General features: G+C 46.6%; 1 protein-coding gene across 3 annotated transcripts in view; it reads left to right on the top strand.

Annotated features, from left to right (window-relative positions):
- Positions 1–24,347, top strand: part of KLHL3 (kelch like family member 3) — a 110,182-nt gene extending 85,835 nt beyond the window's left edge. Inside the window, exons 9-15 of one of the 3 annotated variants that reach the window (XM_067731827.1) lie at positions 6,505–6,622; positions 7,035–7,232; positions 8,728–8,829; positions 12,076–12,204; positions 15,520–15,660; positions 17,763–17,906; positions 22,873–24,347. In XM_067731827.1, the coding sequence (XP_067587928.1) occupies positions 6,505–6,622; positions 7,035–7,232; positions 8,728–8,829; positions 12,076–12,204; positions 15,520–15,660; positions 17,763–17,906; positions 22,873–22,901 (861 nt within the window). In that variant the 3' untranslated portion in view covers positions 22,902–24,347. The other 2 variants (XM_067731826.1, XM_067731828.1) reach the window with 2 other exon arrangements.
- Positions 24,348–25,647: the final 1,300 nt, after the last annotated feature.

Genomic DNA, 25,647 nt, shown 5'->3' with positions numbered 1-25,647 from the left:
TCTTGAGTGGAGGAATATCAAAGAATTTGCGATGTATCTGGAAGCACAGCTAGTAAATAGCTAAGCTGAGATTTAAGTCCAGGGTGACTGACTTCAGACCTTGCCTCCACGTTTCACAAAAGCATTTTAGCTGAGTACTGGGTAGAAAGAAACCTGATTCCTACCCTCTGAGGACTTTTAAGAAGTCCCTCTGAGAAAGTAAGGTAGAAATATACAAGTGGCCAAATAAAAGGAGGAAGAAGAGACGTTGAGAGACAATGGGGCTACTTGGAGGAGTGGCCACAGGAATTCCAAGGGCCAGCTGGCTTGTGCTTTCATGAATTCAGTCCAAGTTGGCTTTCTGACAGAGCTGACTTTGAGAAACAAAGGGGTGGAGAGAGATTTGCACATTGTTCTCAGCAATTCTCAGCAGAGAACCTGTTTGCCAGCCAAACCTCCTCCCTGAAAGAAACAAGATTCTGCCTTGAGATAGCTGCAGAGGCTAAGAAGGGTGTTTTTTTCTTGTGCCATATATGCATTGATCATACTGACATATTCAAGCCAGAACAGCTAATAGCATCATCTGGGCTCCCACACGTTCACCACCCAGCACTTTCCCTGAGGCTGGGTTGCCATGGACAACCAGGGGCTGACTCCCAGCCACTCACGATACTCCTGCATTACCTTGTGCTGCAGATGGCAGCAGAGAAATGAGGTTCCGGGAAGATGCAAATAAACCCTTTGGAGATGTACTGAATCTGGCACTTTTCACTGTCATTTCAGTGCAGTTGACATCTTTATTCAACTCTTTAAAATGACACCAAAAAGCCATTAAGCCATTTGGGCTGGAAGTGGGTGGCTTCCTCCTGAGTTGGTCTGTCCTGCCTTCAGAAGACAGTGTTGGAAACAAGGCTGTTGGCAGGGTGGGTAGGATGACTTCTCACCTGGGCCAGGCCCACGGATGGACACTGCTCCTCCCGCATCTCGGTCCTTTAAATGGACCCAGGCAAGACCCTGGGAAACACCCTGGGGTCCTGAAAACCCCCCGTCATTATCCCTGGAATTACTGGCGCTCACTTTCCCGTTCACAGATCATAAGCGTCCTTTTCTACCATTTGTTGGGAATCTGTTTTAGCAGCTGCTTTAAATGGTAGTAATGATGCTGGTGTTGATCTAATAATAGAAGTTAACATTTACTGTGTGCTGTTTACCGAACGCTGTGCTAAATGCTTTATATCATTTAAGCCTCCTGACACCCATGGGAGAAACATCCTATTATCCTGATATTTTAGGTGATGGAAGCGAGCTTGGCAAGGTTAAGTGCCTGCCCAGGTTCACACAGCTAGTTAGTGACGGGGCTGGTATTTGAGCGCAGGTGTGTCTGACTCCAAAGTCCGTTTCCCACTCCTGCTCTCCTCCGTGGGTCTTGCTCCCGCGCTGCTGCTTCTTCACCTCTCGTGGTCCGTGCACCTTGGCTGTCAGTCCTTGCCTGGAGCACCTGTTGCTCAGAACCTGCTGGGACAAGTCTTCTGCCTCGACCTCAACATGCTCCTTCGGATGAATTTTTGGTGTTAGCCCTGCGGCCCCACGCACCAGGGTAAGAGAGACTCTTGCTTCCTGCCCTGGCCCGAGGGACCGACTGGCTGGGCCTGCCTTCTGCCCAGTTCACCGGTCATGGAAGAGAGTTTGGACACACACTCTACTCTTGCCTGATGAACAAGGTGTGCAGAGCCTGGGTCATTCCACTCCCCTGAGTGCCGAGTCTAATGACTTAGGGTTAGGGTCCTGATGCACAAATGGGCTGGAAAGCTCTGCGCTGTTCACTTCCTGCCCTCCCCCTGGCTAGTCTCTGCTACCTGATGGCTCTCAGACACAGAGCAGTTGTCATGTTGTGAGGAGGGACCAACATGCCTGCACTGACACAGTCACGCTGGTGGAGTTCAGACTCATCCAAGTGAAAGAAACAGTGTTAAATGTTTTTTTAAAAAACATCTTGTTATGCTGGGAGTGAAATTTCCTTCCCAAGGACTCAGGTAGTCTTTACATGGTCTCACTAATGTCCCTAAAGTAAATGGCCATTTGACTTTCTAAAATGAGAGTGTTTTCCTTGGGAGTGGTCCAGTAGCCATGTCCCACACAGTTGAGTCTGGCTCACCAGTGTTGTGTCACCCAGAACTCTCCACTCACCAAGAGGTCTGCAGCCTTTAACACAGTGATGACTGAGACTGGGGTCAGGACCCTGGGTGCCCTGCAGGGCTCCCAAGTACATTGCTGTCCTTGAGTGTGATGAGGTTATGTTTGGTCTAGCATAATTGTTAGCCTGAAACTAGTTCTTTAGTATTTTATGATTCCCATATGACCACCGGTAGTTCTTACTCAGAGTTACCTTGAAGGATAAATGTTAAACATAGTGATCATTTAATAAGCTGATTTGACTCAGTAATTTCTATTAAAGACATTACACATCTTTAGTAAAGTGGGACTTAGGGGTGTCAGGGGAAGAAAGAAATATGCCTATTGAAGTCTTTGGGCCTGAGTTTTTCTGGAAATGTCAAATGTGGGCTTGCAAGAAAGAATGGTTCAAGTCTCTTCTTGCCCTGATAAGAAGAGACTTGAGTATCTGGAGGTTTACAGTTTCAGAGATGTAATACATGTAGACTTTGGGGAATACTCGTTTTTGTCTAATTGGTTGCTAAAATCAGGTATCTATGGAAACAACCATCTGTTAGTAGTCAAGATAGGAAATGTATTCTTTTTATGCTGTACAATTACACAGTGATGACCGTAGTGCTCCTTGTATGATGGCTTTTTGTAAGACCTGCCATAGAAATTGGACTTCTCATGTCTACGAGAGAAGGAGAAAGTATACCTACTCCTCCCTCTGCCTTGAGCTACCTCTACATTTTCAGAAACCAATGGTCCTACCCCCACGAAACCTCATAATTGCTCTTCCCAGATTATTGTACAAGTTTGGAATTTTAAAAGTCGTCTCTCACCAGTGGTTTTATAAGCTCAAAGGCAAGTTTATTTTGAAAACCTTGTTCTGTATCTTTTTTGTCTTTCTATGCAGGTTTTACTTTAACATTAAATTTTTTGCATTTCTATAATATCGCTTCTGTGTTACTATGAAAATTCTCAGAGATGAGTGCTGGATTTTCTCCAGTATGAATGTACCTCCCTACCCTGGCGGAAGATGGTTTCTGGGACATGGTTAAGTCCCCTGAAGCTTCGCCTTTTTTGTTTATAGAAGAGGTCTTGATAGCTTATGCAAAGAATAAACAGCCTTCTGGTGGTTGAGTCAAAAGATGGGAAAAGCTCTCTTTCTCTTTTTGTTTGTTTTCCTCAAATTCTGTCCCCAGAATTGTAATCTGGTATCTAACATGTTTTAACCCAAGAAAGAGACATTCTAGCTTGTGTGTTTTTTTTTTATTTAACTGTGTATTTTTTTTTAATTAAAAAAATTATTTAATTTATTTATTTTTGGCTGTGTTGGGTCTTTGTTGCTGCGTGCGGGCTTTCTCTAGTTGCAGCGAGTGGGGGCCACTCTTCGTTGAGGTGTGCAGGCTTCTCATTGCAGTGGCTTCTCTTGTTGCGGAGCACGGGCTCTAGGCACGCGGGCTTCAGTAGTTGTGGCACGTGGGTTCAGTAGTTGTGGCTCATGGGCTCTAGAGCGCAGGCTCAGTGGTTGTGGCGCACGGGCTTAGTTGCTTCACGGCATGTGGGATCTTCCTGGACCAGGGCTTGAAACCGAGTCCCCTGCGTTGGCAGGCAGATTTTTAACCACTGTGTCACCAGGGAAGCCCTGTAACTATGTATTTTTTCATTTAACTCTTTGCATGTGGTCTTTACTATTCATTTATTCTTTATTCCAAATAAATATTTGAGTCATCACTTTTACCTGGTACCCTAGGGCCCTAGGGTTATCTTGGTGATTGAGGCAGGTACATTTTTCTGCGCTGGCAGGGCTCACTGTCTAGAAGGGAGACAAGGTTACTGGACAGTTACAGCACAACGTGGGGCACTTTTAGTGGGAGAACCCAGGGCATATGTGTTCTCAGAGAAGGACCTGTAACTCAGCTTTGGAGGTCAGAGAGGTCCTCTTGGAGGAAGTGACGTGTAAACTGAGACCTGAAAGATAAGCAGTTGTTGGGGGGGATCAGATGGGGGAAGAGTGTTTCAAGGAGAGGGTGTTGGGTACTTGATGTCACTGCAGAAAGAAAACTAAAAACTAGTTTTATTCCCAGTTAGCCCCAAAATCAGATTTCAAAGAAAATCCTTGTAACGGTTTGACTTCATTTCAACTTTACCAACTCAAAACCAGAAAGACAGTACAAGTTCTAGGTATGTTTTTGAATGCGGGTCATTCAGCCCTGGAGGAATAAGTTGGGCATTGTCTGAAGTTTGCCAAGAGGCTGTGTTCATTAACATCCCCCTTGAACTGTTCATGGATGCCTATCTAAGCAAAGAATTACAGATGGGAAGGAATGTAGAATTCTGCATCTCTCTGAAAAAGGCTGCTCTTGACACAGGGCAGTGGACCTTCTGAGCAGAGGAAAGTCAAATGCAGAACATTTATTTATGCAGGCACCAACAGCTCTAAGTCTGGACTATGTGTCCTGGGTTCCTTTGGCATGTTCCAGAGGTCAGAACGGAATTCTGAGTTTTTGAACATTGGTCACTTACATTCGGTCACAGAAGCGCTATAGACTAACTCTGATGACCAGTGACCACCCACATGGGCAGTAGGTGAGCCTGAATCTAGAATCTTGGGTCATAAATAATTGATCTTGAGCAATGATTGTCAGCCCTATACCTGTCTCCCTATATGGTGGATAATGTTCAGCTGCACTCACAGATTTTGATGATCACTTTTCTCCCCAGAAATGCTTTGCAGGGAAGCAGGGATCACTGTGATAATTATAACGGCAGAAATGGTTGATGGTACATCATCAGGAAATCTCTATGTTTGTGGGTTAAAACAGGAGTTGTCAAAGTATGACTTTGGAAATGCAGCATCAGCATCAACTGGGAACTTGTTAGAAATGCATATTTTCAGTCCTGCTTCAGACCTACTGAATCAGAAACTCTGTGGGGTAGGGCCCAGCAATTTGTGTCTCAGCAAGCCCTCAAGGGGATTCTGATGCACACTGAAGTTTGAGAACCATTGTGGTAAATAAGACAAGCCACAGATAATGAGAAGATCCTGTGACTTACGTTGATTGTCTGCCTGTGACTTTATCCCTTTCTCTCCACTTAAGAAGGCAATTTGGAATGAGTGAGTGAGAGTGAAGTCATTGTGGCGACAGCCATGAATTTGTAGACTTACTGACATATGTAAACTATTGTTAACTTTGGTGCTTTAATTTTTATTTATTAATAACACATGACAAAAGTCACAGCAATGGGGATACCACAGTGAACTGCTGAAGTTCTGTTGCTGCAGGCAGAACAGTGGCTTTCATTGTTTTTTAAAATACTACATCCTACGCTAAGAAATGTGTTTAAATTGCTCTCTAGGAGATACATACATGTGTGTATAACCAGAACAAATATTTCATGAAATAACATCCGTACTATATTTTCTGTGCTGTTCTATTAAAAAGTATGCTGGTTGAAACCCGTTAAATTGATCTAGTGACCCACCAATGAAATGTGACCTGCAGTTTGAAAAACACGGTGTAGTGAGCTGTCCTGGCATAGACCCTGTCTCTGGAGCAGGAGACAGGTGGGGCTGCACTCACTCCTGTGTTAGGTGCACTTGGCTCTCAGTCTCTCTTCTGCTGCACTTAGCTGTGTGACCTTGGGCAATTTACCTATGTTCTCTGAGCTTTACTTTCCTGACCTGTCAATGTGGACGATAATATCTACCTTGCAGAGTTGTGGTGACAAACAAATGACAACATACTTCACAAGATGACTGGCAGTGGTAGCTACTACCTTACTTGTGGAAATAACACTATAGCACTGTGTTTTCAGTACATCATCAGTTACATGCATTTTTGTGGTGACCACCACAAAGCTGTGTTTTACAAATTTTTTTCCCATACTGCAGTGAATAAGTGCTCCCTATAATCTATGCATTCAGAAATATTTTTGAATAAATTTTATCTTAAAATGCATCCAAATTCTGTACTCTATTCCAGAATATATGCATATTTTGATATATATATGGGAATATTTTATTTTGATTTAAAATTTAGTCCCCTTGCCCCCAATGCTTAAGGACACTCAGATTGCAGAAGATGCCCCAAGTGGCTATACCCCCAACACAGCCCTGAGCAGGGGCACTTGGGAAACGTAGACTTTATGGTTGTGTTTCTGTGGGAAGATGCTCGTTAGACTTTTCTTGAATGTTCAGACCTGTTGGTGATTAGGGGCAGCACCTTCACGTACGTAGCTCTGTAAACTGGCATCTCAGATCATCCACGGACCCTGGGCAGTGAGCATGTGGACGTAACAGGGATTGATGACCCATGAATCTGGATGTTGGGGAGACCCAGCTAATGTCCACTTGTCTTTCTGGAGGTCATGATCGTGGTTGGCGGCCAGGCACCCAAGGCCATCCGCAGTGTGGAGTGCTATGATTTTGAGGAGGACCGGTGGGATCAGATTGCTGAGCTCCCCTCCAGGAGATGCAGAGCAGGTGAGCCGCACTGCCTCCCGGTGTGCAGGCTGCCTTTCCACTCCGCCCCACCCCTGCCACCACCGCAGGTCTCTACTGGGTGCCACAGTCCTGCTCCTTGTTTCCAAAAGCATCTGTGCATTCCACACTCCCTTCCTTTCCCTTCCCCACCTGCACAGTTTCTAGCTGCACCTTCTGGGGTCAGTTCTCATGTGCTTAGGGACTTCAGGCTAATCCAAGTACTTGCTTGAATCAAACAAAACTAGAAATGCAAATGTGAGAAGAAATCCAGTGAGTCCCAAATATCTAAAGTTGGAGATCACCTTCTGTGGTGAATTATTTACATGCCTGCCTCGTTCCCCCATTGTCACTCATTAACGTGAGTCATCAGCCGTCTGAGATGACCTTGATGCCTTGGTTTCCTGTGCCTCAGGTGTGGTGTTCATGGCTGGCCACGTGTACGCTGTGGGCGGGTTCAATGGTTCACTGCGTGTGCGGACAGTGGACGTGTATGACGGGGTGAAGGACCAGTGGACGTCCATCGCCAGCATGCAGGAGCGCCGGAGCACGCTGGGAGCAGCTGTGCTCAACGACCTGCTCTACGCCGTCGGGGGCTTTGATGGCAGTACTGGTAGGTCCCGGACTCAGTCCCCATCCAGCCTAGGACACACCTTCCATGCAACCCTGGTTTGGTCAGCCATTTCTTGGGCCAACCGCTGGTCCCTCTGTAGCTACTGCCCCGAGAACATACCCATCCTTCCTCCTCTCCCAGCTTGCGTGTCAGAGGCACACCTTCCTACACACAGAATATGTGACTGCCCACGTGCTGTCATTTCTAGGGCTCTAGGAAGGACCCCACCCTCCGAAGAGGCCCTTTTCTCCTTTCCAGTGTCTGTTAACCCATTTATTGTGGAGATGAGGCTTAGAGCAAGCTCAGCTGGATGGTGTCTCAGAACTGTGGTCTGAACCCTCCTCTGAACAGATGAGGGAGCTAAGGTTCAGCTATGGGAAGAGACGTGGCTTAGGTCACACAGTCTTTGCCCATTGCCCTTTCTACTGCCCCACCAAAGCTGTGCAAGGTTGTGCCACTGCAGAAGCGTCCCCTTGCTCCTGGCTTTCATCTAGCTCCAAAATAAGCATTAGAAACTACTAGTGGACATGGACTTGGAGAGATTATCTCCAGGTGGATGTCTCTGTTGACAGCAACTCTGTTAAACTAAAGTGACATCTTTTGGCCCCCAGTGACAGGAAAAACAATATATTTTACCTCCCTGAAATTTCATTTGTGTCTTCACCAATTGGTAACCTTTTTCAGCCTTCTCTTTGCCTGTTTCATTAATGCCAAGATCTGTAGCCCCTCCAGAGGCTGCTTCTAGTGAGTGGGAACTGGGAATAAAGAGAACAAAGGATAGTGGGGCATTGTTTCTTTTAGGCATTGCTTTTGGCTGCCAGTAGAAAACCTGATTAAACTGTGGCTTAAACAAATGAGAGCTTTTGCTTTGTTCATGAAACAAGAAATTCAGAGGTTGGCAGTTGCCACCTTCGTCCAGTTGCTCAAGGATACTGGGGCCAAGTTCCTGAAGAGTCTTTTGGACTTATCCTCATGGTCACAAGATGGCTGTTATACCCAGCCAACACATTTGTGTTCCAGGTAGCAAGAAGCAGGAAGGGGTGTGGGGGCTTATCAGAAAAGCAAAGGCTGTTTCAGAGATCCTGCTTAGATTGCATTGACTTGGTCACCCACAGCTCCAAGGGATTCTGGAAAGGTACGTTTTCAGACTTCCAGCCTCTAAAATAGAGGAAGACAAGGGAAAAGAGGGATAGAATAGGTGTTCAGCGAGGCAACCTCAGGTATTTATTCCATTCTGTCGGTTTTATGGTTTACGTTATACCCCTGGGCCTCTCACAGCCCACCCTCTAGGTCAGGTCTTAGTGGTCCCCTCAGGCAGACACAGTGCAGACGTGTTTAGGGAGGTGCCACGGGCTGCACAGTGAGGCAGAGGTAGTGCTGAGTCATACACCCAGGTTTCCAGCCCCCAGGTCTGCACTGTTCCCCCATCCTCACTGTTCGCACAGCAGGGTGAGGCTTGGCACCATAGAAACCTCATGAGTCTCTTGTCTCCCAGGCCTGGCGTCAGTGGAAGCCTATAGCTACAAGACCAACGAGTGGTTCTTCGTGGCCCCAATGAACACACGGCGGAGCAGTGTGGGTGTGGGTGTCGTAGAGGGTAAGGAGTGGCAGTGGGTGGTGGCCTGTTCCTGCCCTGGCCCCTGGGCCTTCTCCTGGTGTCCTGACTCTATTCCTCCCGTTACTGCTGAGTCTGGTACTAGTATCCTGATGAGCGGATGAGAAGAATTGAGACTCAGAAAGGTGAAGCTACTGGCCCAAGGCTAGAAAGTGGGTGAGCTGGGTTGGGGGGCGTGGGAGGAGCCTAGAGGGGAGATGCTGGCCTGTTGCTTTGGCCACTTGTCTCTGTTACGAGTTGGAGAATCCAGAGTCAAGATATAACCCAGGAGTATAATGTGGAGGGGGTGAGAGTCAATTGTTTGTTTAATTTTGTCCTCATGTTCACATGTTAAGCATTATTAACAGAGCCCCGAGTGAGGTGGGCACCTTTCCCCGTTTCTGATTAGTCACTACAAGACAGGTTGGTGGGTCCTGCTCTAGTCAGGAAAGGTGTGTGCGGTGAGACAGGAGCGAATGGTGAGGTCTGGGGCCTGTTTAGACAGTGCACTGTAGTTTTTAAACGGTTTTCATCTCCAATTTCTCATTTTGTTCCTAAAACTCTCCTGAAGGAGATGGGCAGGACTTAGATTTTCTCTGTTCTCCAGAAAGGGAAACTGGTCCCAGAGGGGTAATCAATGTGCCCTGTGCTAGTAAATAGCACAGCCACTCCTTGAACCCAGGTCTTCTAACTCCCAACTCAGACCATTAGCAAATGCTAATAGAGAGACATTTTAGAAATATGTATGAATTCAACGTATTAAAGCATAGAGTATTATTTGGACTAAAATGCTATACTTTGCAGGACAACACTGATTCATTAACCTGTCCTGAAGTGGGAATTTAGCTGGAAATCTGTGCATTCACACATGTATACAGGCATTTTCTATGTCACGTGCACACACAACACATACACATGCTTCGGGGAGAGTGTAATGTGCGGTGAGTTAGACATTAATATAAGGATTCTTTTCTCTCGCTGCATTTCTTGGTCCATACCAGTATTATGTAGTTTAAATTTTAATTTAAAAGTATATTGTTCTAACATACTGAATGAGTCATCTTAGTGAGTGCAAGGATTTTTGTCCTCCTACCGAGATAAAATTGTTTCTTGCAATCTCATCCTCCCGTTGGAACAGAAGTTGATTTGTCTGCCAAATGCAAGTGCTTTGTCTAGCCACCTTCCCATTTCCCCCCTTTTTCCTTAGCCAGGAATATCAAACAATAGAGTTGGGGTTAAAAATAGCATATCCCTGAAAGGAGAAACACTGAGTGGGTATTTTTTCAGCTGACGTAGAGTTGGAATGGTGGATGGGGGTTAGGGGAGATACCTTCCTGGTACTCATCTGAAATACTCCCCTTGACAGAGCCTTCTGCGAGCACGTTCTGTGTGGCAGAAGTGCCGTGCGGTAGCACGCCCTGTTGACCCGGAGGACAGACTGGGGATTTATTGATCTTGTCCAACCTGAATCTGAAGCTCTTTCGGCTGGGAGTCACCCTGGGGCAGCAGAGTCCAATGGACAGCTTTGGTGAGAATGTCCAGGGAGGGTCTTAAGTGGAGGCTCCTTCCCCGTGGCCCTGAAGATACAGCTCCCCACGCTGTCTGCACAGAACCCGCCTCCCTCTCATCGTCTCCTTACCATGGCTACATAGCCTAAATAACACTGGGGAAAAAAGAAAGAAAATCAGGATCATCTGCTACTGGCTGCCTTGAAGAATCTCTATGTAGGAAGAGGGACAGTGAGGCTGGGAGATTAGGCAGAAGCTCCCTGCAGAGCGGAGGTCGTGTGTTACAGAGCCTGGGGTTGCCCTCAGGAGCTTCTCTTCTCCTCCACGCCCCAGGCCTGTCTCCTCCCTAGTGAGGGACAGCTGGCTGGGCAGGTGGTTACCTCTGAGCCAGACACACCACGAGAGTAGCCTGGGTCCTGGGGGAGCTCTGAGTCAGGATTTTGCCCTCCGGCTTAGGCGAGGGCAGAGTCAGGAGGAGGTGTCCTTTTCTTCTAGAAGGGCTGGTTGAGAGGGCTGTGGGGGCAGAACACAAACCCAGGCTCAATGATAGAAGAAGGAATAATTTTACATCTGATACAGCAAACGTCCTGATGGTACAACATAGTTCTGAGCCTGAGAATCTCTTTCTAACTTAAAATGATTGTAGATTTTTCACATACTTGGTGGTACTCTTGGTACCTCTCCATTAAGAAAGCACATAGTGACCAAAAAAATCTTTTGATTGAGTAACCCTGTTAAGTAGATTTGCATCTGGTGGTGTTTATTTAGTCTGTAGCTAGTGTTTAAGATCCTTATTATAATTCCAGGGTCCCCATAGGACTGAGACCCCAGGTGAGGTAGGACACCCACACCCAACACACACACACACACACACACACACACACACACACACACACACCCAACACACACACACACACACACACACACACACACACACCACACACACACACGAGACCTTCCCACTGTATTCTAAGACTACATGTTAAACCCAAATGTTTGAATCTCTCTCTGAGATCATTCAAATACCAGTTTCCTTCCCCCTTGCCCAACCTCACCACCATCCTCAGAACAAACTGTTGCTCTTTGATAGCCGTTTATGGTATTTTATTTTTAAAATAGGTGATGGTGCTTCAGGGGTCTTGTGTATGGCTCAGAGATTGCAAGGGGGTCTGCAGATAAATTCCAGCCAACCCATCCCACAGTGCACACAGAGCACTCCATTCACACGTTCTACCTGCCCGGGTTGTGGACAGAGAACAAAACATGGAGGAGACAATGTTTGGGTTCTTGTTGGAGAATATTTTTCCTTATTTGTTCTGTCTGCTGTTGTGAGCCTTTACCCAGAAAGTCTGCCTGCCTGGCTGCACCTGGGGCCCTCAAGCTTTCCGTCTCTCCGGTGCCTTGTTCTGGAGAAGATCTAATGAGTTCACTAGGAAGAATATGTTGAGCCCCAGTGACAGCAGGCCATCGCTTTGCACTGGCTGTTTGGGGTGTGCTTTTTGAGAAAGAGGTTCAGTCAGTACTGCTTTGAGGAGGAACTCAGGGCTTAAGAGGAAGTAGGAGACAGAGTCGTGAAGCATGCTTACCCTGGTTGGGGAGGGAGTCGTGGTCTTCCTGGGGGAGGGTGTCCTGAATCCTGATGGAGGTGAGGGTGCCCCAGTGGGTTACAAGTGGAGTTTCCGCCACGCTCCAGTTCTATGGGAGTCTGAAGCACCACCCTCAGCCACTTTGTCTGTTCCAGGGAAGCTATATGCCGTTGGGGGTTATGATGGGGCTTCCCGCCAGTGCCTGAGCACCGTGGAGCAGTACAACCCAGCGACCAATGAGTGGACATACGTGGCAGACATGAGCACTCGTCGCAGCGGCGCAGGTACGGTGTGTGTGGGGGGGCAAGGTCAGGGGGCAGGCTGTGTCTGATCTCACAGGTGGGTCTGGAGGCCAAGAGCTTAACATTCTACCTTATTTTCCCTCCCTCTTCTCTCCTTTCAGTGTATATAATCCCACTTGCACCTTTGCAGCTGACACAAGCACTTAGGAGTTAACCCTTCTCAGGGGGATCCCTTTGGTAGAGAACAGATGAGATCATATTCCCTTCATCGTCATCTCTTCCGTTTCTTTGGAGGTGTCTGCATCTCTTGAAAAGTGAAGCTTGCTATGTGCCAGGTGCTGTCCTAATAAGCACTTTCTATGCCTCATCTTATTTAATCCTCTTCACAGCCCTGCAGGGTAGACACGACATAACTCCACTTAACAGATTTAGAAAGTAAGTCAACCAGGGGTTGAGTAATTAGCCCAAGGTCATATCATTAGTCACTGGCAAAGTTGGGATTCCTACTCAGGTTTGTTGCATTTTGAAGTTAGATTTTTTGGACCCCAGATTATCAGAGTCTCATTCTCATGAAGTAGTGTGACAAGCATGGCTGTCCCAGTCTTCCTTGGAAAAGCTAAACTCGCCTGTGTCTGTCTTGGGGGCTGAAAGCCAAGCTATTAGTGTTAATATCGGGAGATAAACTTATGTCTCCCCCCAACTTTTCTTCACTTCAGCCCCCTCCCCCGCATGGGAGGAGAATAAATCCCCACATGGGGCCCACTTCCGCCTCCTGTGGGAAGGCCAGGAGCTGTGTGGTCCTTTGGGATTTTCCAGGAAGTGGAGCAACAGCCCCTTCTTCCCTGCTTTGTCTGCCCCATCATCTAGGGGCCCAGAGGAAAGGGTCTGGGAGGGCAGAGGGAGGCGCTGGAGGCCGGGCATTGGCTCTCTGCTCGCGGTTCCTGTGGGAGTGGTGACTGATGACCAACCTGGCTGGCAGGAAGGCCATGTGACTTCTGGGAAGGGAAGCCACAACTGGGAGCTTTTCCCCACCATGTTATTACTTTATCTTTCTTTTTGTATTTTTGAAGGTTGAGTTGTGATCTCATTTTATACAACCAAACACATGACCACTTCCTTAGTATTCCTTAAAAATTATGCTATTTTAATATTTTTCAAGAACCACTGTATGCCCACTGGTTAGAAAAGAAAATGCTGTATGATTCCATTTAAGAAACATTTGTGTTTGGAAGGCTATTTTTAGGGAGCTCGTCTCTGCTGATCTGAACAGGTTGGCCCTTCCTGAACGTGCAGCAAATGCATGGAAGTCAGGAGGGCTGGATCTTGGTTCTGGGTCTGCTCGAATGTCCCTGTGGTCTTGGCCTCTGATTCCTCAGATGTGAAATGAATGGGTTGCAATAGGTGTTCCCTAGGGCCCAGTTCAATTCACAGATCCTCTGGTTCTCCTGCCATCATAGGACTCTTTTAGTAGTTTTGGTTTACGGTACTGGTAGAATCTTCTTTGTATTTCCTGGAAATCCTGTGTGTGACTTGAGGTGTGCAAGAAAGTGTTCAAAGCCCAAGGAGGCAGGGACAGCTCAGCAGGAGTGGAGCAGCACACTGAGGTCTGTGGCTGTTTCTAGGAGTGCCTCAAGCAGAAAGTGTGGAGGGCCAGCTCCGGACAGAGCCACAAGCACAGACCCACCTTAGAAAGCTCAGGCTCATCTTGTGGACGGAGCTGCCTTTGGAGGCCTTGCTGCTCTGTCTCTGTCAGGCTGCCCAGGGGTTATTGCTGAGCGGAGATCACTGGGGCTGCTCAAGCCTCTCACGAGGCACAGTGACCTTGATTTAAGGGGTGGTATCTCTCCCGGAGGTGGCTTCTTTCCTCCGGTCACTGTCAGTGCTCTGGCCTCAGGCTCCCAGGGCAGCCTTTCTTTAGTGCTTCACATCCCTAAGATTTGGAGAAGCCTCACATCTGGAGTTGGGAACCCACATACTCATCCTGGTAGGTGTTCTTTGGTGGCTAAAGGCCCAGAGACCCTGGCAGCAGGGGCTCCTGTGGCTCTAGGTCCAGGAAAGCTCTGTGTGGGCATTGGCAGAGGAGGCTGCAGAAGGGCACTGGTGCCCCTGAATGCCTGGAAGGCTGTTTGCTTCCTCAGCAGGGTATGGGCAGTGCTAGCAGATGGCTGTGAGGAAAAGAGGCCATCTCTGGGTCCCAGCATGTGCTAGTTCCTCCTGCACATGGAGGTGAGGAAGGTGAGGCAGCTTGGGAACACACTGAATTTCATTTAACTCAGGTCCGTAAGATAGCCACTGTCGATACACCACCACCATCTGCTGTTAGTTTAGGGCAACTGCGAGGAGCCATTTGCACACCTGCATAATTGCTGGTGGGATTTTCCACATCTTGTCATTCAGACAGTATTTGAGAACCTACTACGTACCGTCACGCACAGGGAAACAGTCATGATAAGACAAACATGGTTCTTGTCCATATGAAGTTTATATTCTGGAAATCTAGTCCTTGGGTCTGAAACCTGACTGCACATTCCAATCACCTGAGGTACCTTTTCTGATTCCTGACCAGTGTCTCTGGGAGTGAGGTTGTGGAATCTGTGTTTTCAAAAATTCCCCAGCTAATTGAGCTGTCCACGCAGTGGAGTAGTCTGTGGTCCACTGGAACTACCGATCTAGTCCAGCTCCCTCACTATGCAGTTGGAATACTGAGGCGCCGAAAGGGAAGCACCACCTGGCGGGCAGGTTAGAGACACAGGTCCAGAACCCAGGTGTCCTGGCCACCACATCAGCTGCTCTTTTTAGGCACTCGGGCTTTCTGGATTTTATTTCCTTGACTTGTATCAGAGGATGTTAAAAGGTTATGGTAAAAACCTGTAAATGATGCAGTCCTGGCCCTCAGCTCAGGCTTACCACCATCGTGAGTGATTCAGTGCCCCTCTGCCATCTAAGGAGGAGAGCACGGGGGCAGAAAGAACAGCTTCTGCTTCAAGACAAGCAGGGAGGCCTCAGCAATAATGATCTCAGCACACCTGTTGTGTAGTTTCCATTTCAACTCTTTTTACTACACACACACACAAACACACGCCTATATATATTATATATATAATATTTATTTTTATGTGTCTGAATAGAAATGAGGTTATGTTTGCTTTATATTTGGCGGTTTTCAAGTTGATTTTATAAGGCAGGTAGGTGTCATTATATTTGTTTTATAGACGAGGACCCTGAGTTCCAGGGAGACAGAACAGCACTCCCCCTGTCACCCTGCCGGCGATGGCTGCCCAAGACTGGACTCCAGGCCTCCTGGTTTCTGGTCGCTGCAGCCAGCCTGAGGCTGGGACTCTGTGCTCTGCCTTTCAGGCGTTGGGGTCCTCAGCGGGCAGCTGTATGCCACAGGGGGGCATGATGGGCCCTTGGTGAGGAAGAGTGTCGAGGTTTACGATCCTGGAACAAACACCTGGAAGCAGGTGGCAGACATGAACATGTGCCGGCGCAATGCAGGTAATATGACTGCTCCCTCCTCTCCTTCCGGGGGAGGTTGTGGGTGTTTTCTCCCTGCAAACACTAGCTCTAAAAGAGAGGCAGAGGGGAGAGGCTCCCATGGCCTGGGGCTGAGCTTGTACCCTGAGTAGGGAGTGTCCATTTGCTGGGCAGGGGAGAGCTTGGAACCCACAAAGCTAGCCACGGGGCGCCTCACAGGGCCCCCTCTTAGATGCAGAGGGTTCCTTCTCTCCCAGTGAAGGATGATGACTTTCACTGCACATAGATGGACACAGACCCAGAAGAGCCTCTGGTTGCCATCTGTGCCCCCAGCCCAGTGGCTTTGTTGGGTAGCTAAGCATAGGGCTGTGTGGACAGTGTCAGACAATCATACTTGGTTCTATCTTTTCTTTGCCAGTGTCTGGCTATGAGAACCTCTCACCTCCCACCAGAAACCAATTTCCCTCCTTTCAAGGGTATCCATGAAAGGATTCGTGATCCATTCTCCGATAGGACCACTTTCCTTATTCCCTTCTTTGTATTTTCTGTCTCTCCTTCCCTTCCCTTCCCTTCCCCTTTTCCTTCCTGTAGGAATGATTTTCCTTAGAGTGTTTAGGTTTTTTATGCCTGGAGCCTGACACCCCTATTAAACCATTTCCTTTTAGAACTTTGCCCTATGGGTTGTGTCCTATGTTGGTATATCTTGCTTTATGCCTTCTTACTCTATCATAGTGTTGGCTTAGCCCAATTTCCCAGGCTGGAAATACAAGCAGGTGACTTTCAGGCAGACTTATTTCCTTTATACTCAAATTACCTGCTTGCTAAACCCATTTGCAGCTGACTTGTTGAAAGCGTAAACAAGAAAAAGAGGGGAGTTTATTAATTTGCTCATTGTCTAAGCCTGCTGTGATATAACCTGGCATTTGGCCTTGAGCCACACAAGTGAGGAATTACAGAACCTTCAAGCAGCTAATTCAAGAAGTAGGTTTAGATGTAAATGCATGTGTATACACACATTCACATATAGATATTTCTATTTTTTGTAACAAAAATGGAATCATACTGTAATACTGGTTTATAACCTGCCTTTTTAATCCATTTTACAATCTTTTATGAATATCTTATTATAACACTAAACATATTTACATAATATTATTCTAAATGGCTATAACATAATTTAAATAACCAAGCTACTATTGGACTTTTAGGTCATTTCCATCTTTTCTCTAAGTAATGCTTTGGTTATTATAAATAGTCTTTATAGCTAATTAATGCACACATTAAAATTATTTCCTTAGAATAAAAGACCAGAAGTGAAACTTTTGAATCAGAGGGAGTATATGTACTTTTGACACCACCCAGGAAGGTGATGCATTTTATACTCACCAGTATTTGAGAGTATGTTCACCAACACTGATAATTACTACTTTTTGAGCATCGTTAATCCCTGAGTCTAATTTTGAAAAAATACACAGTATATTGGACTACAGCCTTTTAAATCTTGATGAGCAGTACTTACATTTTCCTACTCTTGAGTCCCTGCTACATGAGACCGTGCCTCCAAACCAGCTCACTCTGAGATCAGGGTGGGTAGGAAGCCTTTTCCCCGGGAACTGTATGTGGATTCAGACCCCAATTGTGTAAAGGGATCACAGACACAACCATTAGTGCCCCACAGTGTGGATAAAATGGTTTATCAGGGAACAGCTAACAAGCAGAGTAGTAGTGTACATGAAATCTCCTGAGTTGTCTCCTTCCACACGTAGCTCAGACTGGGCGTGGGAGGCCTGCATGCACCAGTGGGCAATGCTGCAGTAGAATGGGGTCTGTACCTACAGTGCTCTGCCTATTCTTAGGGTCAAGGGCAGGGAACACCTGTGGGGCTATGTCGTCATGAAAGCTCCCTCGTCAGAGACGTGACCTTGTTAGGAAGGGGGATCCTTAGATCCCAGTGGCTGTTGTGTGTTCCTCCGTTGAGCAAACTTAAACCCTAGGAGCCAATTGTCTGTTATTCTAGCAGGAAGGGGAGGAAGAGCGCCTCCAGGGCCATCCAGACTTGTCTCTGGTCCATCCCCTTGCTGCTCCTGCTGTCATGCCTTCTCTGGCCTCTGTTTGATCCCCAGGGGTCTGTGCAGTGAATGGGCTCCTGTATGTGGTTGGAGGGGATGATGGATCCTGTAACCTGGCTTCGGTGGAGTACTACAATCCTGTCGCTGACAAGTGGACGCTGCTGCCAAGCAACATGAGCACAGGGCGGAGCTATGCAGGTCAGTGTGCTCCACCCCCATCCTGGGGCCCAGGTGGGGTGGGGCAGGTGGGGGCCAGGTTAGCTTGCTTAACTTGGGGCTGAGTGCCTCCTTCAGGCATGGCAGATGATTGTCACATGTCACCACTCCTTCATTCTGCGCCCACAGCAGATACCCATAATTAGCACTCGTTTCCCCAGCGAAGCTGAATGTAGCCATAGAATTCTTCTTGACACAGTGTTCCAGGGAGCCACTTCCTGATCTGAATTGTCATAAGAGGTTTTAGAATTTCATTGTCCTTCCTGATTTGTTTTGTGCTGGGCCCCTAGGTGGAATAAGATACAGTTCTTGCTTTCCAGAAATTAAATGGAAAGATAAGACCTACCTACAAAAATAGGAAATACAAGATGATGTACATGTAAGTTCTAAATGAAATGTACTGCACAGGCTTTAGGACATGACATGCCAGGGAACACTTCCTGGAAGAGCTGGAGCCTGATTAAACTTTGAGGGTGGGTCACAGTCATAGAGGTAGCTGCCCTTTGCCAGCTGCCCACTCCCTGGGCCACAAAGCAGTCTGTTAGGTACAGTGTATACATACACTCTTATCTTTTCAACAACCCTGTGGTTGAATGAGACTCCATTCCATTTTATAGATGATGAAACGGAGGTTTGGAATGTTTAAGTAATCTGCCCAAGACCATGTGGCTAAAAAAATGTCAGGGTCAGAATTGAAACCCAGGTCTGAGTCCCAAGCCCATGCCTTTTGTGCTACTCTAGCTCAGGGTTGGGGGAAAAAGCATTCTAAGCAAGAAGCTGGAGGGAAGAAGGAGGAATGAGGTGGCTATAGAGGCTTATTCCTGGTGGGGTGTGTGATGGTTTTGATGAGGTGTGGGGGACAGGATCAGAGTCAGTGGGGCTGAGGTTGAGGGTCTATAGGGAGACAAGCAAACATAGATATCTATGAGGTATTGGTTTGGCCAAAAAGTTTGTTCGTTTTTTCCCATAAGATGGCTCTAGTAGCAGTTAGTTGTCTTTAATATCATTTGAAACAATTTTGTTAGATTGTATTGTGACAGCTGTCATATCAGCGTGTAGTTTTAAAAAAACATCAAAACTGGGGAATTTTTGTGTAGCCATTTTATAATATTAATGGAAGAAAAAAAGCAGCATTTTTGGCATGTTATGCTTTATTATTTCAAGAAAGGAAAAAACGCAACTGAAACGCAAAAAAAGATGTGTGCAGTGTATGGAGAAGGTGCTGTGACTCATCGAACGTGTCAAAAGTGGTTTGCGAAGTTTTGTGCTGGAGATTTCTCGCTGGACAATGCTCCCTGGCCGGATAGACGAGTTGAAGCTGATAGCAATCAAATCGAGACATTAACTGAGAACAAGCAATGTTATACCACGTGGGAGAGAGCTGACATACTCAAAATACCCAAATCAAGCGCTGAAAATCATTTGCACCAGCTTGGTTATGTAAATCGCTTTGATGTTTGGGTTCCACATAAATTAAGCGGGGGAAAAAAACCCTTCTTGACCGTATTTCCGCGTGGGATTCTCTACTTAAACATAACGAAAACATTCTGTTTTTAAAACAAATAGTGATGGGCGATGAAAAGTGGATACTTACAATAATGTGGAACGGAAGAGATCATGGGGCAAGCGAAATGAATACCACCAACCACACCAAAGGCCGGTCTTCATCCAAAGAAGGTGATGTTGTGTATATGGTGGGATTGGAAGGGAGTCCTCTATTATGAGCTCTTTCTGGAAAACCAAACAATTAAGTCTAACAAGTACTGCTCCCAATTAGACCAACTGAAAGCAGCACTCGATGAAAAGCGTCCGGAATTAGTCAACACAAAATGCATAATCTTCCATCAGGATAACGCAAGACCGCATGTTTCTTTGGTGACGAAGTAAAAACTGTTACAGCTTGGCTGGGAAATTCCTATTCATCCGCTATATTCACCAGACAGTGCGCCTTCGGATTTCCATTTATTTAGGTCTTTACAAAATTCTCTTAATGGAAAAAAATTCAATTTCCTGGAAGACTGTAAAAAGCACCTGGAGCAGTCCTTTGCTCAAAAGATACAAGGTTTTGGGAAGGTGGAATTATGCGGTTGCCTGAAAGGTAGTGAAGGTAGTGGAACAAAACGGTGAATACGTTGTTCAATAAAGTTCTTGGTAAAAATGAAAAATGTGTCTTTTATTTATACTTAGAAACTGAAGGAACTCTTTGGCCAACCCAAGAACTCAGCTCCTTGTATTTGGTTCTCCAGAAACTGGAAGAATTAGAGCTAACGTTTATTTATTGAGCATGGACAATGTGCCAGGCATCATCCTAAGTATTTATGACCATTATCATGGATAATCTCCGTCATAACTCCAATGGTACTCTTATTCCGTTTTCCATCTCGTTTGGATTTCAGTGCAAAGGAGGATTATGCCATGCAGGCTCAAAGGGGTTTGTATCGCATTCTGTCTGTGCAAGGCTTCAATTAATGAACTTATTTAATTTTTTTTCTCATTTAGGATTTTTCTCAATCAAATAGAAAAGATTTTAGAGGCATTTTGGTCCTAGAGTGATTCTGTTCTCATGGTTAATTATTAAAAACTAGCACTGTCATTTTCTCTCCAAAGCTGAAGTGGGAAGTACAGGGCATTTTCCTGTATGAGGCAGCGAGGCCAGTGAGCGATCCCACCTTGCCTCCACGTGAGCCTTCATGAGAGGGGAAGGTGCAGGTGTGAGTAGTTAGAATTTTGTGTAAGTGCTGAATATTTCATGTCCATTTCTTTACTGTTTGCCCACCCCATTAGTAGGTGGGAAGGAGATGAGCAGAGGTGCGATTTGTGTTCAAACCCATTGACTGAGTGAATCTCTTTTCTTAGAATCTATGGATATGGCCTAAAATGCAAAGACTTATGGACAAAGTTATTTATTGGAGCAAAAAACTGAGAATTACTTAATGTCTGACATGAGGGAAATAGCTAAATAAGTTGTGGAATATTTATACAGTGGACGTGTTTTTAATATGAGAAGATGTTTGTGACAGACTGGTTGAGAAGAGGATGATGCAAAATGTATGTACCGCGTGAACTCAGTCGAGCAGTCCTGGGTCATGGGGGTTAGAGTAGCTCCTGCTTACAGAAATGGATACTGGAGTCACACCTGAATTTGAGTCCCAGCTCTGCCACGAGCCCTGGAACTCTGGGCAAGGTAGTCAGTCTGACCGAACCTCTGTTTTCTCATTTGTAAAATGAGAATAAAATCATATCAAGTCTCTTAGGGCTGTAGTGAGAATGAAACATGATAATACGTGGAAAGCACTTAGCACAGTGCCTGCCTGGCAGGTAGAAACCACTCAGTCAATGATTGTGGTTATTATTAGTAAAGCCAGGAAATATTCCAAAAGAGCTAACGGTGACTCTCTTTGTATGTGGGGATTAAAGTTCTTTTTCTTGGTGTTCTTCTGTGTTTTCCAAAATTTCCATAATGAGAATATTTTATTTTTAGAATCAGAAGAGAAAGTTTATATAAGAAGCAATACAGGAGGCTGCTTTTTAAAGACATGCTCCCTTGAGAAAGAGGAGCCTCAGGTGCAGGCAAGATGTTCTCAAGGTCAGGCAGCACACATCTGGGTCTGAGGACTTGGGTTCTCCCCACTTCTAATCTTTTATGTCTGTGACTTTATCCAGGAATTAACATGAAATGCATGTCTTAGCAGAATGTCACCATTGGGGTGTCCTGGACTTTCTTTTAGCAACGTTCTCTCAATCTCATTTTCAACCAGAAGATTTGATAGTGGTGGTAATATGTTAAAATAAGGCTCCTAGTTACACCTTAACTATAAGTTAGAATTTGGTTCAGCTGCAGGTACCAGAAAAACTGACAGATACTTGCTTAGATAAGGAAGTATCTTTTTTTGTATGTATGTATTTGTCCCAGGCAGAAAGGAGTCCAGGGCTGGCCTGGTGCCTCAGAGTGTCATCGAAGAATCAGGTTTCTCTTGTGTTTTCTGTTCTGCCAGCTTTATGAATAGCTGCTGCTGCTGCCCCTTGCACCTTGCGTGAGCTTCTTCCAGGCGGGACGAGGAAGAAAACCAAAGTTGCAGCACTGGCAGACTTGTAGTTACAATCTCATGGGCCAGGGTCACATAGCACCTCCAGCTGCAAGGTAGTCTGGGAAGCTGACCTCATAACTTGCTGGTCTCTATAGCAGAGGACAGCAAGTAGAAGGGATGTTGGATGAATCAGCCTATAGTATCTGCTGCATAACTGTAACCCCTTACAAGCAAGATTTTAGGTTCATAAGTTAGCTATTGAGTATGGTTCAACCTGGGCAAAACAGTAACACATACAGACATGTCTAGACTGTTTATCCAAGTATAGAATTTAGCATTGGAGGGGTCTTTCAGTTAAAAAATATTGAATATATGGGAATGGAGCCTGAAGAGGTACATGGACTTGCCTGAAGCCACAATCCAGTTTGACTGGTGGCAGAGCTAGGATGGGAATTCAGTTGTTCTTGCTACCATGAAGTCAGTCTATTGTTCTTTCTACTTCATTTCAGTGTCTTCTAAAAGGAGACATGTATCACTCATCACTTCTCTTAAAGTGATACAGATCTAGAGCTGTGAGGTTTCCAGTGCGGGTGCTGAGTGTCATTACAGTGAGCGCTGGGGTTGGGAAGGGGAGTCACTACGATATGATGTGAGTCGGTGTGATGATGCGGGGTGAGATCACTCACCTGTGGTGTTGAGGGACTGTGCTCTGTGTTTAACCATCGTGTGGAGACGTGGCTGTTAGAGCGGGAAGCAGCCGGCTGCTGGCAGCCTGAGTCCACGGACCCTTCAGTGTTTGGGTACAAATCGCGCCCATTTCCCTTGGCTGTGGCTTGGGGTGTTGTGGGTCACGAACTCCTTGTGATCCTGAATAAGTTCGGAGAAGCTAAGATGGTAACTTTCTCCCCCTTTCGTCTTAGGTGTTGCTGTGATTCACAAGCCCTTGTGACCCCAACTCCCGCTGCCAGGAGGTGGAGGAAGGGAGGGGTGCTGCCTGTGACTTGGCACAGTGGGACCACCACGCTGGCTGGGTGCCACTCGCTGCCGGAGTCTGCAGAGGAGCGGGGACCGCCCTCCTCCAACTTGGCAGTGTCGTCAGGGTGGGAAGACAGTGACCCACCTCCTGCTCCCGCAAGGTGTTTCGTCCTCTGCCCTGAGCAATGGGTTCCTGATAGCTCCGGCTGCACCTTTGAACGTTCTTTTGTGTGTTTCTACAGGGACATCAGAGAACCTGGAACCTGTGTGTGTGTGTGTGTGTGTGTGTGTGTGTGTGTGTGTGTGTGTGCAGAACGTGGTGATTCACTAAATTGGGGGGTGGTGATGGTCTGCTCCATTTCTATACTACTGATCCTTCCGCTATGCTAAAAATCAAATCACAGAAACCTCTCTTACGGATTTGCCCCATGGGGACCTTGAGACTACTAGAGCTGTTGTCTACTGGAAGTGCAGTTGGACATACCGGGAATGTCCAGAAATGACCAGGCCCATGTACTGGCCTAGACTACTCGCATTGTCTGCAGAAGAGTGGGGTGTTCTCGAAGCTGCCCCGTGTCCTCTGTGTGCTAGAACTAGGACCACAGGTTCTCTAGCCCCTCAGCTGGGTGCTCTTCCTTGGGCTCTTCTCCTGGAACTTCTTATCAGAACTGCCCAGTCTCTGGGCTACTGGTCTTTGAGGTCAAGGATTCCAGGTTTGGGAGATTTCATGTCTCTTCAGCTGGGAAAACTAGCTCTTCAGAGAAGCACTGAGTAACACACTGGAGGAAAAAAATACATGAAAAACAAAAACACAAGAAAACAAAGTGGTAAGGCTTCAGTCCTTGTCCATAGTGGTCCCAGAGAGAATCCTAGTTCTGGGTTTTCCTGGGATAGGACAGTCCCTGTTTATACTTATTATCCAGGTTTAATTTTTCAGAGCATCCCGTTTTACTCTCAAAAGTGTTCTGGTTTGGAGGCTAAGTAAAAGATCACCATACCTCCAAACCCAAAGATAGGTTTGTCCCTGCACTGGATGGGGTCACATGTGATTTACATGGACATGGATGAATTCAAAGGGGTGTATACTTGGCACCCTGGGCCTGGCCCTCGGCAGTCGGTCCAGTCTGTCTCACATCCTTGTCTTCCTTTCCTTGTGCTCTTCCCCCATTCCAGGCCTGTACTCTCTCGCCAATCCTCAGAACTTCCCCCTCCTATCTTCCCCCATGAGGGAGGACATGGTGGTGGGCCCTGAATGTGTGATCTCTCTCAGGAGTACTTGCATTTTGAGAGAGGAGCTTGAAGAAAGCTTTGCTAATTCACAGGTAAAAATGATTAATGACACATCTTCAGGCATCTGGAGGAGGGTATTTGAGGGCTCAGGGAGTCATTTGCATTTAAAAAAAAAAAAAAGAACCTTAAAGCTGTACTGTTCCTGAACTAGCAAGTTGCTTATATTGGAATTTCCAGCATAAGGAGGGGAAGTCTTGTGTCTGGAGAAGAGTCTCACAACTTGGGGGCTGGAATTGACCCTTCCTGATGTCAAGGTCCACCTTTAGGGAGCCAAGGGGCTTTATGAACTCTGATGGTGGACTTCTCATACAACTGGGCAACTTCCAAGCAGGTTTCATAGGAGACTGTCATTCTCCCCACTTCACCCTGAAGTTATAAACCCAGGACTTTCCCCAGTGAGTTGGACACTTTGTGTATTTACTGTATATTTATTGTGCGTGAACCACTCAACTCCCCTGAGGGGGAAACATCTTCTGATGTTGAGCAGATGTTATTTCAGTGAGACATTTGGAGAATACCAAGGTACCCAGAATTTTTAGTAACCTTGGGCAGAGGCTGAAATATCCAGCTTTGGTGGACCTGGAAGAACAGCTCCAAAGGGATCAAGACATGCTGTTAGCTGGTTTGTTCTGCTCTTACCTGGCATGGAGGTGACTGTGGTCTCAAAGCTCTGCCTGCCTCTGGATCGGAAGCTGATGGAATGCGCTTTCTGTTCCAAATGTTCTTCCTCCCTCTCCGAGGAAGGTTTGGGACTTTGTTTCAGGGTGTGTGTGGGGGGGTGGGGTGGGGGATGGGGTTGGGGTCTGATGTGTGCCATCACACAGCTCCTGATTTCAGACGAAAGGTGAAGTTCCCCCCCAACACCTGGAAGCTGAACTTCCAGGCTTATCATGCTTATGTGGGGGGAGGCTATTGTTTGTGTGTCATCTTCTCAGAAAGGATCCCCACCCTGAGAGCCAGCCAGCTGTGTTTCCTGCTTTTGGATTTTTGCTATTGACCCCACCTCACGTCCCCTTTCCCAGGAAGCACTGTCCCTGCTGGTAGTGCTGCTGAGGCCATGTTCGTCTTATCCTCATGTGTCCTTTCTCACGGGGACTAGAACACTGGTACGTCATCACCAAATAGCCAATCTCCTCTAGCTGCCCACAGATGCCATCCAAAACCTGTTGTCCCTTTATCACCAGGTACAATTCTGTCTCCACAGTGGGCACAACAGACTTATTTTCACGTCTGTGCTGGTCATGTGGTAGGTGAACCCCCCTGCATCCCCTCTTCTGGTGGCCACACCTGCTTGTGAATGCAGCTTTGCCTGTGGGATATCTGAAGTCTGATCACAGCGATGAAATGGAATTGCAGCCCAAGGTTAGAAGCAGCTTAGACACCACTTGGATTCTGATTTGGACAACAGAGAAGTCAGACTCTGAATTCCA

Source organism: Pseudorca crassidens, chromosome 3, assembly GCF_039906515.1.
Source record: "Pseudorca crassidens isolate mPseCra1 chromosome 3, mPseCra1.hap1, whole genome shotgun sequence".
Lineage (NCBI taxonomy): Eukaryota > Metazoa > Chordata > Mammalia > Artiodactyla > Delphinidae > Pseudorca > Pseudorca crassidens.
The sequence above is the reverse complement of the archived record's forward strand: the minus strand, read 5'-3'. Positions and strand labels throughout refer to the sequence as shown.